The following is a 13,309-nucleotide window of genomic DNA, read 5'->3' on the forward strand; positions in this document are numbered from 1 at the left end:
CTTTTTGGCATCTATCAAAAATATTCTGATTTTTCTCTTTGACCTATGAATATGATAAAGGATACTGCATTAAAAAGAACTGGAAGGCCGGGTATGGTGGCTCATGCCTGTGCCTGTAATCCCAGCACTTTGGGAGGTTGAGGCAAACAGACCGCTTGAATCCAGGAGTTTGAGACCAGCCTGGACATGGCGAAACTCCATCTCTACAAAAAAAATACAAAAATTAGCCGGGATGTGGTGGTGCAGGCTTGTGGTCCCACTTACTTGGGAGGCTGAGGTGGGAGGATGGCTTGAGCCCAAGAGGCAAAGGCTGCAGTGAGCCGAGATTGTGCCACTGCAATCCAGCCTGGGTGACAGAGTGAGGCCCTGTCTCAAAATAAATAAATAAATAAATTTACCTGGTCATGATGTACTTTGTTTTAATGGTTTTTTTTTAATCAATATTTTATTTAAACATTTATATTCATTGGTGAGGTTATAAAGCTTTCTCTTTTTAAAATTGTATTTTATCCAACCCACAGAACAGTTTTCTTTCTTTTTTTAAAAAAATTCTTATTTAGTTATACCTCTGGCTCTACTCCATTGTGTTTTAGAGCCCTTACATTAATATTGCATAAATGTACATATTTGCGTAAAAAGCTACTTCTACTTAATATGATCCCATTATAAAAATAAATTATTTCCAAAATTGGCTGAGTCCGATGCTTTGCTATTTTTAATACAGCTATTAGGAAAATCAATATTAGGTTTTTAGGGGTTTCTAACTAAAAGTAAGGAATCCTATTTCAAAGACCTCCCATAGGTATGAAGCAGTGAAGGAAGAGGCCAGGTGTAATTTTACATGTGTATCCTCTCTCGTTCCACAAATTCTATAGCAATTCTTTTAGAAAAAACTGTTGATTTGATGAATACATGAAAGAAGCTTAAAACAAGATCAACTAAGTCACTTCTTCAATGTAAGTTTGAATATCTTCAAAATAACTACTATTTGAGTAAGAACAAGAAACTTTCGAAAGAGGCTCTTAAAATATTCAAACATCTGGCTGCATGTGGTGGCTTATGTAATCCCAGCACTTGAGGAGGCCAAAGCAGGAGAATGGCTTGATCCTGGAAGTTTGAGACCAGCCTCGGCAACACAGTGAGACCATGTCTCTACAAGGGAAAAAAAAACAACAAAAATAGCCAGGCCTGGTAGTGCACACCTGTAGTTCCAGCTGCTTGAGAGGCTGAAGTGGGAGGATCGCTTGAGCCCAGAATTGAGGTTGCAGTGAGCTGTGATTATGCCACTGTACTCCAGCCTGAGCAACAAAGCAAGACCCTATCTCAAAAACAAAACAAAACAAAAATACCTAAAACATCTTATTCAAGTATATCTGCTGTTATTTATCACTTACACAAAGGAGAAATAAATAGTCTTTCTCTCTTAAAGTACATCTAAATTCATTAAGCTGGCAGCCTATTAAAAAAATGCTTCACTAGGTTTCATTTGTTGTTTTAATGGATTGGAAGTAAAACTGTTTTTATAGGCTATTGATTTCTAGCTCCAAATGAAAACAGTAAATCACACAAAGGTTTTATTTCTGTTGTGGCTGATGAACTATAAAAGGGAAGAAGGGAGTGCTGACATAGACTGGGGCATTCTTTTCAGCTGTCACACTTGGCTTTCTTGGAAGCTGGAAGACAATCTTCATCCCCTTCTGATGGGCGAGGTTTCTTCACTGTAGAAATAATTCCAAAAGCAGTTTTTCTAGTTTCTATAAAACAAACAGGGAAACCATTGCGCTTGAAGTTAAGACATAATTTAAAATGAGGTGGTTTAACATATTACTTTGGCTTACAGCACTAGTAAATGATAAGCCATAATGAACTGCTATGGGTGCTAGTGCCATTTACTGTCATTATCTTTTTTCCCAACATAAACAAATATCAGTATATTATTAACATCTAATTCATTCCTGAAGATTACCTCATGGGTAAAACTGCGGGACAGTGTTATCTCCACTGGTCTGTCCATGGCATCTTATGTAGCCAGAACCCCGTCATAGACATTGGTGTAGCAGACACTTTACATATGATAGACAGACAAATCAAGAGAGCAAACACAGTAATCGAGTGTATGGCTCCCAAGCGGAGCACATGCTTGCCTCATTTTACAGCATGCACCCTATCTCTCTCATTAGAACATCAAGGTACCTCTGAAGAATCAATTGTATTATATTGCCAACACTCAACAATGGCCTAGCTATGCAAAATGTGTTCAATAAATACTAGTTGAGTTAATGGATAAAATCAAACTCATAAATTTATTGATCTCTTTAAATGGTGACAATGAACAAAGAATTAATAGAAATTATTAAATGCTTAGATTAGGTTGGCAGCAGAGTTCAAAAATTTAACCAATTTCTCCTAGAAACCTACTAACAGGCCAGGCACTGTGTCCATATACAGAGGGTATTAAGATGCCCAACAGTCGGTGCTTTTCCCCATAATACATGCATGTGAGAAGCACAATAAGAGCAAATATAATAGGAGTGGAGGCATCCACAAGAATTAACTGCTGGATAAAGCAATGAGGTATTATATAAAGGTGACACTACTCTGAATAGGGTAAATGGAATAAGAAAAAGAGAAGTATTCCTTTACAAAGCCATGGAGAGAAAGGTACGAAGAACTTAGGTAAGACAGTTTAGAGGACAATATGGCTGATGTGAAGGAGGAATATGAAAAAATTAGGAGAAAATGAGGCCGGAAGGGTAGCTTATGAAAGGCCATAGTGTCATGAAAATAGACTCCAACTCTGTTCTTAGAAAGGGAAAGGGATTATGGAGAAGGAGAGAGATACCCATTAGCTACAAAGGTGGCAGAATCAAAACAACTTGACCAGAAATTTAGCTATGAATTATTTCTTATTTCAAGTAATAAAAATAAAGTCAACTATAAAGTGTTAAGTATTATTTTCCCATTTACCAAGATTAACCTAGTAAATCTACTTTGCCAATTATTTTAAAACACTTTTATTTATAAAAGGGATAAAACTGCTCTCAAGGTCATTAAAATGTCAATATAATGAGAACCTCAAAACAAAAACTATCAATTATTTCCATTTCACCAAATGAAAAATGTCACACTTAATAGCTATTAATTTATATCACTGATTCTCTACCCATATAGTCTAGTCTAAAAATCACCTGAAATAAAACATTGTGAAAATCAGCACTTTTAAACAAAATGCATTAATTTCTTCAGTGTCTTTTAACAATAAATGCATTTCTGTAACAGCAGGAAGTTACATTTGTGTATGCTTTAGTTTACAAAATGTTTTCACATACAGTATTTCCTTTAATTATCTTGCTGAGGAAAATCTAAAGGATTATTTACAAGTGAATAATTTTGTTCACAAGGGGCTAGGGCAGGTGTCCCCAACAGGTTCATTTTGGTCCAGGGGCTGATTGACGGCATGAACTTCATCAATCACAGGCCAAAGACTCTGACCTTAGGCCTCTTTCCTCTATCCTTTCCATACAACCTCCTCAGAATTGCTATTCATTAGTTTCTGGATTTCTGGACCCCCAAGAAACCTAATTCTGATTTCCTGTGGCAAGCCTTCCAAGTTGAAAGCCAACTACTATGTGTCCAAAGTCTTCTGCTTGCCAGGTATCCATGCCTGCACCACTGTCATGATTCCTCTCATCATGAGGTTGCCAGACCCTTTAAGGACCGAGTAGACATTTTCCAATAGTGTTTCAGTACACTGCTGTCCTTCTTAAATGTGGCACTCAGAATGATACAGATGCTGGCTGAGATTTCATAAATAAGAGTATAATAATGAGGCTTTGCATTTCCTTGCCTCAGAATCCTTTATTTATAATATTACCTAAGCTGAATTAGCAATCTTAAGAACACATCATACTACCGTCTCATACTGATCCCAATGGCAACGAAAACCAGGGTAACCATATTTTATCATCTATTTAGGACACTCTTCAGGGAACAGAAGTGCTAATAAGGTCACAGAAACAGCAGGCATAAACTAGAACTGTCCTGGGTACACTGGGGTGAATGGTAATGCCACCTGAAGTTCACAAGTCTTCTTTAAGTTTAGCTCCTATAAAAGCCTGATTTTAGACACAGAAAGACAAACATCACATGTTCTCACTCGTTCGTGGGATCTAAAAAACAAAGCAACTGAACTCCTGGAGACAGAAAGTAGAAGGATGGCTGCCAGAGGCTGGGAAGGGTGGTGGGGGGCTGAGGGGGAGGTGAAGATGGTTAATGTGTACAAAAAAAATAGAATGAACAAGACCTAGTATATGACAGCACAATAGGGTGACCATTGTCAATGTAACTTAATTGTATATTTAAAAATAACTAAAAAAGCATAATTGGATTGTTTACAACACAAGACAAACGTTTGAGGGGATGGACACCCCGTTTTCCATGATGTGATTATTATGCATTGCATGCCTATATCAAAATATCTCAGTACCCCATAAATATATACACATACTATGTACCCACAAAAAGAAATTCTAAAAAAAAAAATACATTACATATTATATATTGTATGCTGAATAGTTGAATTCTTAAAGTCAAATGCAGGACTTCCTATTTTCCTATATATAAAATTATATATGTATTTATATTTTAGTTACTGTTTTCTGTTTAGTCCATTTTGGAACCCCAACTGTTACTCAAAATCTTGATGATTGTTTATTTAAAATAGATCAAAATAATGACAGAACTATGAAAGTGTGAACCAACTGTTCCCTAACTTCAAGAAAATCATCATAAAAAATCTCAATTAATTTGATCACTCCCAAAGCTTATGTGATGAGTTCTAGGCTACATAACACAAAAAACTCAAACTAAAAATGCTGAAACTAAAAGCAAAAATCATCTAATTTATGGCAAGCCAATACAGTAAGCAGTTCTGTCAAGTGGAAATCAGATCAATAAAGCCCAACACACAGGCCCTCAATAACCTAGCTATTCATATGACAAATATTAGTCTATATGTAGCGATCTACTTTGAAGTTTAAAATTCATTTGGGTGATATCAATGAAACTGCTTCTTAACCACTACAACTAGTCCTAAGAATTATAAAGATAATGAAGACAAAACAGTGATCAAAAGCTTAAGTTGTTTTAATACAATTTCAATTTCATTTTCCAAAGTTTCAGCATACTTTCAATTTTTAACATCTGATGAATAGGAAATTCAGTCAGTGAAAAGGTACGTATACAAAACGTAAGTAAAAAATGTACAGTCTGGCCAGGCATGGTAGCTCATATCTGTAATCCTACACTTTGGGAGGCTGAGGCAGGAGGATTGCTTGAGCCCAGGAGTTCAATATCAGCCTGGGTAACATAGTGAGACCCTGTCTCTATTTAAAAACAGAAAAAAAAACAACAACAAAAAACAGTACAGTCTGGACACAACTTGACCATGGTAAGCAAACATGGGAAAAGAAACATTCTGAGTTATAATAAATGTAAAAGTCACAGTCTATGTTTTGTTAGTTGGATTTTTAAAATGTATTTGCTGTTTTTGTTTTCCTAATAAATAGTTTAACATATATTTTTAATATATCAGTTCTCTAAAACAGAGATTTTCAACAGGGAAAGCATGGCCCTCTGGTGAGGGAGAAGAAGGGAGATTAGAAGTCTATCAAAATGTGGGCAGGAGCACACATGTATAGCTGGAGGAACTATTCAATACTCATTTCCATTTCTGTAATGAAGACTATACTCATTCTACAAACTTTAGAAAGTAAAACCTGAAGTGAGGGTAAGAAAACACTGATGGCTATGGTTAGAAGAGGTTGAGAAAAGATGACCCCAAAGGAACTCAGGAGGATAGGGCAATAAAAATAGGTATGGCTGTAAAAATGACTTGCTTCTAACATGACCATTCAGTTTGTACTGGAAGAACTTGCTTACCTCCATGGAGAAGTGCTGCTCGGCAGTTGGTGGATACCGCAGCCTTGGCATCACTTTCAGAGAGCCCAAACAGCAAGCCTCTTGGGCGAGCGTTAAAGATTTCAACCTGGAGTCAGCCAAGGCCATGAGACTAACACAAACATAACAGAAAGTGCCAGCTAACCTGGTCGTGTTGAGAGGTTAATTAATTCAACAGCAGTTCTTAGTTCAACTGGAACATGCATCTGAGAAAAGACTCATTTAACTCTAAGCTTTTAACATATGAAGTCCCTTGTTCCCTCTTTTCTATCTCAGGATTAATTAAAAAACAGAAGCATAAAGATCTCTATAAGGTAATATAATTTATTTTTGAAGTTATTAATTGGTAAACTTACAGTACAAGGTTGAGAAAAATACCACATTCAACTATAATACGGCTTCGAATTCAAAATTTCCTGAAGACAATGTCAACAACTTTTACTCAGAAAAGGATACAGGTTTGCCACGTCATATGGCCCTCTTATTTCTAAAGGCTGAAATAAAATGAACAAAGAGTAGCTATGAGAAAACTATTTATAACATTTCAATAACTTATAGCAAATTAATAGAATATTTAAGTATCCAAAAATAAAAAATTACATAAATTTAAGTCCTTATAATTTTGATGGGTTTTATAGTTTTTGAAAATATAAGAGAAGCTTGAAAAGCATTTTGTAAAAGGATAAAAGAAAAACTAATTATATAAACAAAAGTTGAAGCCTAAAGAAAATGGGGATAAATTTTACTGTTTAGCAATTACAATGAGCAAATGCAGTTAAAATAGAAAAAAATGCAACAAATATTCATTTACTATTTTAATTTATCTCCCAGAAACTGCAAAGTTTTATAACCTGAAAGATGAAAACAAAGTACTTCATGCTAGACTTACCCTTTCTGCAGCACTAGATATAATTACATTCTACAAAATAGAAAGTGATTAATATTAATCTTAGATAAATGCAAAAAAAAGGAGCTTCATAATATAAACAGCCAGTAATCACATTTTAACATTTAAGGCTCCAATACCATCTTCTTTTAAAGATAAGGTAAATGATTAAGGTGAAAAAAATGAAAGACTTCATGTCAAACTAAAGGCAATCCGTAATAAAAAACAAAATATGTTTTCCTAGCATATCTTAGTACAGATGAATTAAGTTTAAAAAACAAGAGGAAAAGGTCACATAATCTTAATTCAACTCAGTGAGGACAATTGTTATTCTAGACTTTTCTTTCACAGTATGTAAACTGCAAATTTTTATCAAAAGATATGGCTTCCAACACATCTTTTTCTCCCTTATATTATTTTTCCCTTGGTATTTTTCTTTCCCTTAAAACTAGCAGAGCTCACTGAAATGGGAGAATTTGTTCCTATGCTTTGAGAACATTTTGCATTAAGGAAAGGAGTCAGTTTGACAATTCCAGTGTACCACTAATAATAAACTGCCAGATGTGAAAAACATCCTAAAATTATAGAACCATACCTTTCCTTTGCAGATTTGCATCAAATTGAGAGCATTGGAAATTGTATACCTTCTCATTGTGGAGTCTTTGATAGCAGGGCTATAAACAAGTTCAAAAGCCAGGCCTCGGTCAATTGCCTTCATAGGAAATAAAGAAAACTGTCAGAGATAAGCATGCACTGGCCTACTGCATTTTCACAGATTCTCTCTTCACCTCCTTCCTCACTCCCTACCACTTACCCCTTACATGTCAAGGTACAGCTTTATGAAAGACAGATTAACACTCAAATGGCACTACCCACAAGGAGAAGAAAGTAAATCTGTGGCTCTACTTGATCAAAAGAGTTTATCTTGGTTGTGGGGAAGCTGACTTTACATAAACAGGAATTATGAAGAGGCTAAGAAGAACAAAGTCCCAATGGGGTGAGAGAGGGGCTATTACTCCATGCACTATCAAAAGGAAAACAGAAATGTACTCCCTACATTTAGAGTAAACTGTATGCAAACATAGTAAACCAAGTAATCTGACCTACGAATGCACAAAGGGAGAAAGAAATGAAGAGCTGAAAAAAGCCCAAAGAACCAAGGGTGGGTAGGTCTTTCAGGTAAGTAATTTATTACCTATATGTTGAAGAGAGAATAACAGCCATAGTTAATTGAGTGCTGACTATATGCTAAGAGAATCTTATATATAATATTTAATCCTTACTATAATATCTTTATAAGGCATTACTGAAAGACTGCTAATTGCCTGTATATCTGTCCTCTCCTTTTTCTTTAGTAATAAAGCCCCTGGTTTTTCACTGGGCTTATAGCTGCACAGCAAAAAAGATTGAAGTGCCCTTGAGGATTTTGCCCAGCTCACCATACAAGCCTGGCTTTTTTCATGAGAAAAAGAAACTTCTTTATTTAATGTACTCTTACTATATAGGGATCCACAGGTAAGTAGATGAGTGGAAATGAGATTGAAATTAACCACCATACTATTCAGCTTTCCTAATGAGCACCTAAATGTCTTCATCCATTCACAGAAGATATGTTTTAAGCCTACTATGTGCAAAAGCTGAGATGGTTCCTGCCTTCTAAAAGTTCACATTTTAGTGGGGGAGACGATCAATAACCACACAAAAATATAAAACTTCAACTGTGTTAAGTGCTATCAAGTAGAAGTTTGGATGGGGGTGAGGAAGAAATTAAGTAGTTAAATAGCAGAGGAAGGTGCATTTTCATAGGGAGGTCAGACTTTTGCATTGGCAAAGTCTCCAAGGTTGCAGCAAGGCAACACGTAGCGAAGGTCAAATGCTGGAGAAAAATAATGAGGATGACAGGCTAAAGAGGATGGGAAGGGTCAACTGTGCAGGCCTTTAGAACTGATGATGAGGATTATTCCTAATGGAGAAAACATCTGAAGGATTTTCAGCATAGAGAGGATAATCAGATTCTCACCCTTTCAGTGTTTAAGATAGGTAATTTGTCCACATGACTCACAAAGCAACATAAGAAAACAATAAAAAGTACTGTTTGCATCTCCGATCCTATCTGCCCTATCCCTTCCTCCGATAATCACTTTTATTAATTTCTTGTGTCTTCCTCCAGAGTTTCTTCATACAACTATAAGCAAATATGAATAGATACTATTTTTCTTTCTTATCCAATTGCAAAAGTCACTTGGGGGGCAGTACTCTTTCGAATGAATAAAGAATGGTAGGCATGTTCTAGGCAGTATGATCCAAGTCTCTGCTTGGCAAATGAGTTTCGATTGCCCAGAGTACGAGTTGAGACTGGCCCAGCTGTGACTCCTGTGGTTTACTCCTGAGCATTTACATGGAATGGAGAAACTTGTCTTTTTCTAGAACTGGCAATCTTTCTTGATTTAATTCACTTGCACTTCAAGGCCCCTTCTACTTTTCCTTCCTGAACACAGATTTCCTTAATTCTTCCTCTGGCTTCAAGGCTCCCAGATTTTATTTTAGATTTTCCTGTCTGTCTGATTCTAGTTTGGTTAGAATTTAAATGCTATTTTCCACACTGCAAACTTCCCCTCTCTCATTTTTTGACTTTTCCCCATCTCTAATTCTTTACCTGTGTTGATTATTTCTAGGAAAGACATTTGTTAAGATAATATTTCTGTTATAGTTGAACATGTATCTCATTCTCTCTGCCAAGCTTGTACACTTCTTGAGAGCTAGACTGCCTTTTACATAAAAAGTGTATATTTATATTTTGAGTGAATAAATAGTAGCTTATGGAGAAGATGTCCTGTGATAACGTTGTTCATTATAGACGATCCATCATCAAAGGAACCTTGATGCACCTGGCTAACCAAAAGCCACAGATAAACAGAAACATCCCTTTTAGCCATATTATCAGCCATCTCCTTGGCTATATATTTTACCGAAACTATTACTTAGCTGAAGAGGCTGACCTGTATTTCTTTTCCTTATCCTTCTAGTTGTGGAACTATAATACAAGGCAATAGGATGATGAAGAGGCGAAATAAACGAAAGAGATGAATGATACATAGAGTTGGATGGTTAGATCTCAAAATAGTCCTAATTGACTGAATCTAAATTTCTAGACCCTTGTGGGGACCAAATCAAAATAAAAACAACTTTTGTAGGGGGAAGGGGAGAAAAAAAGGATATTATCAGCATAATTATTTTTTAAGAAAAAAGTTCTGATTTTCATCTTGGTACATGAATCAAGTTTACTTTAAAACTGCTATAGGAATTCTTGAAAAAGAAAAATGAAAAATAATGCGCTATTGAAGGTTGTGAATATTTCTTTCACAGTATCGCATTTTAAATTTTTAGATGGATAAAATACAGACTCATTACCTGGGATCTTGCTGTAAGACCATTTTAATGCAAATTGCCTAAAGCTCATCAAATGATTGTTCATAACAGCCTCTTCTTAACAGTGCCTGCCTAATTAGCTTTTGTTTTCATGTCTGACCAAAGGTTCTGGCATGGGTGGGTGATCAGATTTTTTTACTAATGAGAAATAACAGTCATAAAGATGCTACTAAGGACAGGTGTGTGACACCTGAATCAAGACACACCGGCACTAAAATTCCAAGTATTAAGCAAAGCCTTAGAGAAAGACGAGAGGAAAATAAGGAGCTGATTACTGGGACAATATACTGATTCCCTGTTAATGTCATAAAAATTAGTTCTTTATTCAATTCAAATGAATGACACCCTTTCAGTGTTTAAGATAGGTAATCTGTCCACATGACTCACAAAGCAACATAAGAAAACAATAAAAAGTACTACTTGCATCTCGGATCCTATCTGCCCTATCCCTTCCTCCAATAATCACTTATATGAATTTCTTGTGTCTTCTTTCAGAGTTTCTTCATACAACTATAAGCAAATATGGACACTATTTTTCTTTCTTATACTAAAGGTAGTCTGCTACATTCCTGTCCTGACATGAAAGCTTTTCCAAGTCAGCTCATAACTTCCTGTTTTACAGTTGCACAGTATTATATTGTAGAGGTATAGCATGTATTTAACCAAACCTCTACTGATAGCCTTTGGATGGTTTCAGTGTATCTGTAGAATAACACTGAAGTGGGATTGCTAGTCATAATGGGTTGAATCATGTCCTCATCCACAAAAGATATGTTGAAGCCCTAAACCTCAGTACCTCAGAATGTAATCTTATATTTGGAAATAGGTTCACTGTAGATGTAATGAGTTAAGATGAAGTCAGAATGGAATAGGGTAGGCTCCTAACCCAATATGACTGGTGTTCTTATAAGACGATGGCCATGTGAAGACACAGAGACAAACAGGGAGAACACACTGAAGACAAAGGCAGAGATTGGAGTTATGTAGCTGCAAGCCCAGGATTACCAAAGATTGCCAGAAAATCACCAAAGCTAAAAAAGAGGCAAGGAAGGTGGTCCTACAGATTTCAGGGGGAACAAGTCCATGCTGACACCTTGATTTCAGACTTCCAGGCTTCAGAACCGTGAGATCATACAGTTTAAAACTGTTGTTTAAATCAGTAAATGTATTTGTAATTTGAAGAGTTGTTGCCAAATTACACACCCTCCACATAGGGATTGTTCCAATTTACACTGTTACAAGCAAAGTATAAGAATTACTGCTTTCTTGCAGCCTTACAACAGAGTGTATCTCTAATCACACAGGTGATTTTAATGTGAAATCTCTTACTATGATACATTTAATCATCTTTTCATATGTCTAAGGCCTGTTTGCATTTCCTTTACTGTGAAATGCCTTTTTCATATTCTTAATCCATTTTTTTTGTATTGTTCATCTTTTTTTTTTAACTTATTAATTTCTAAGCACTCTTTGGTCTTTCTGTGTTAAGGGAGTAAGCTTTCTGTCTATGACATGAGTGAAAATTTTCCGTCAGTTTGTCATCTGTCTTTTAACTTTGTTTCTGGAGTTGTTTGCTGTTGTTGTTGTTGTTTTTGCCACAGAAATTTTTAATACTGGCACTGAATGGACACAGTACTTAACACATTAGATTCATGTGTGATAAAACAAAGTTTACAGAACACTCACATCCAAATCAAGTATTTATAGCATGATTCATGGAACTACCTCACTGCTTTAGATATTACTTACTAAAATCTCTCAGTGGGGAGTAACTGGACCACAAAGACAGAAATGGATTAGGGTTAAAGGAAGGGCTGAGGGGAAAACATCAGAGTGTAAAACATGTAAGATCCCTTAAAATAACTCAATAAGCTTGGAGTCACTGTTAAATGACAATAACATTGAAATGGAAATAACACTGTAAAAAAAATCAAAGGGAAAGTAAAGAGATACGTGAGGCTTTAAGATCATCCTTCTTCTCACAACCTGAATTCATAAAGCTCATGTTTTAAAATATGAAATTACTCTGCTTAACAAAGAGTACTGCTGTAAAGTAACTTTAAATAGCATTTCCCAGTAGGAAATGACAGATTTGGAATCAAAGCTTGAGTACAAATCCCTAGTAACCCCTTGAGAGAGTCATTTAACTGTGTGAACCATGAACTACCTGAGAAAGACTGTATTACCTGCATATGGAGATAATTAATATCTACCCATCCCAAAGCTGCTGGGCCACAGCAGGTATCCAACTGCTCGTCATAAAATGCTAAATAATCTGAAGTCATGTGATTATCCAAGAAGAGGAGTGGAATCCAATTTTTTAGAAACACATCTATCACATGATAGAGTTGCAATGACAAGTTACTTAGACTCCAGAAGAGGTTTGTGGGAGATTTTAGAGGAAATCGCATAATTGAAATTATGGTGCCCTAAGCATGCAGTGAAGATGACAAAAGGGAGAAGAGTTGCAAAGTACACAAATGGAGTGTTTGGTATGCTCTAGAGCTCCTGGGCCCTCCTTCACAATCCCAACCTTCCAAGCTGAAGATCCTCACATGGCGTCTGGCCTATTGGTAAAATATGAATGACTGACCTTTCTTAATACTGCTTTTCACCACAACCAAAGAAAAGGGCCCAAATCGTAACAAAATTAAGATCTGTGCTTAATTTAAAGTAATCTGGGCCGAGGCAGGTGGATCACTTGAGGTCAGAAGTTCAAAATCAGCCTGGCCAATATGATGAAACCCCATCTTTACTAAAAATAAAAAAAAATTAGCCAGGTATGGTGGCGGACGTCTGTAATCCCAGATACTTGGGAGGCTGAGACAGGAGAATCGCTTGAACCGAGGAGGCAGAGGCTGTAGTGAGCCGAGATCACACTACTGCACTCCATCCTGGGTGATAGAGCAAGACTCCGTCTCAAAAAAAAAAAAAAAAAAAGTAATCCTTATAAAGTGATCCTTTTAAAGCCAATCTATGAACTTCTCAAGGCCAAAAACAGGTTTATCCTCAAAGCCAAAGGAACATGCAAGGACC

General features: G+C 36.1%; 1 protein-coding gene across 1 annotated transcript in view; it reads right to left on the reverse strand.

Annotated features, from left to right (window-relative positions):
- Positions 1 to 1,346: 1,346 nt before the first annotated feature.
- Positions 1,347 to 13,309, reverse strand: part of RPP30 (ribonuclease P/MRP subunit p30) — a 29,625-nt gene continuing 17,662 nt past the window's right edge. The window contains exons 7-11 of the mRNA XM_023226282.1: positions 7,440 to 7,556; positions 6,848 to 6,877; positions 6,415 to 6,452; positions 5,941 to 6,020; positions 1,347 to 1,754 (exon numbers count right to left, since the gene is read on the reverse strand). Coding sequence (XP_023082050.1) covers positions 1,645 to 1,754; positions 5,941 to 6,020; positions 6,415 to 6,452; positions 6,848 to 6,877; positions 7,440 to 7,556 — 375 coding nt within the window. The 3' untranslated portion in view covers positions 1,347 to 1,644. The remainder of the gene's footprint in view (positions 1,755 to 5,940; positions 6,021 to 6,414; positions 6,453 to 6,847; positions 6,878 to 7,439; positions 7,557 to 13,309) is intronic.

Source organism: Piliocolobus tephrosceles, chromosome 9, assembly GCF_002776525.5.
Source record: "Piliocolobus tephrosceles isolate RC106 chromosome 9, ASM277652v3, whole genome shotgun sequence".
NCBI classification, from domain to species: Eukaryota; Metazoa; Chordata; class Mammalia; order Primates; family Cercopithecidae; genus Piliocolobus; species Piliocolobus tephrosceles.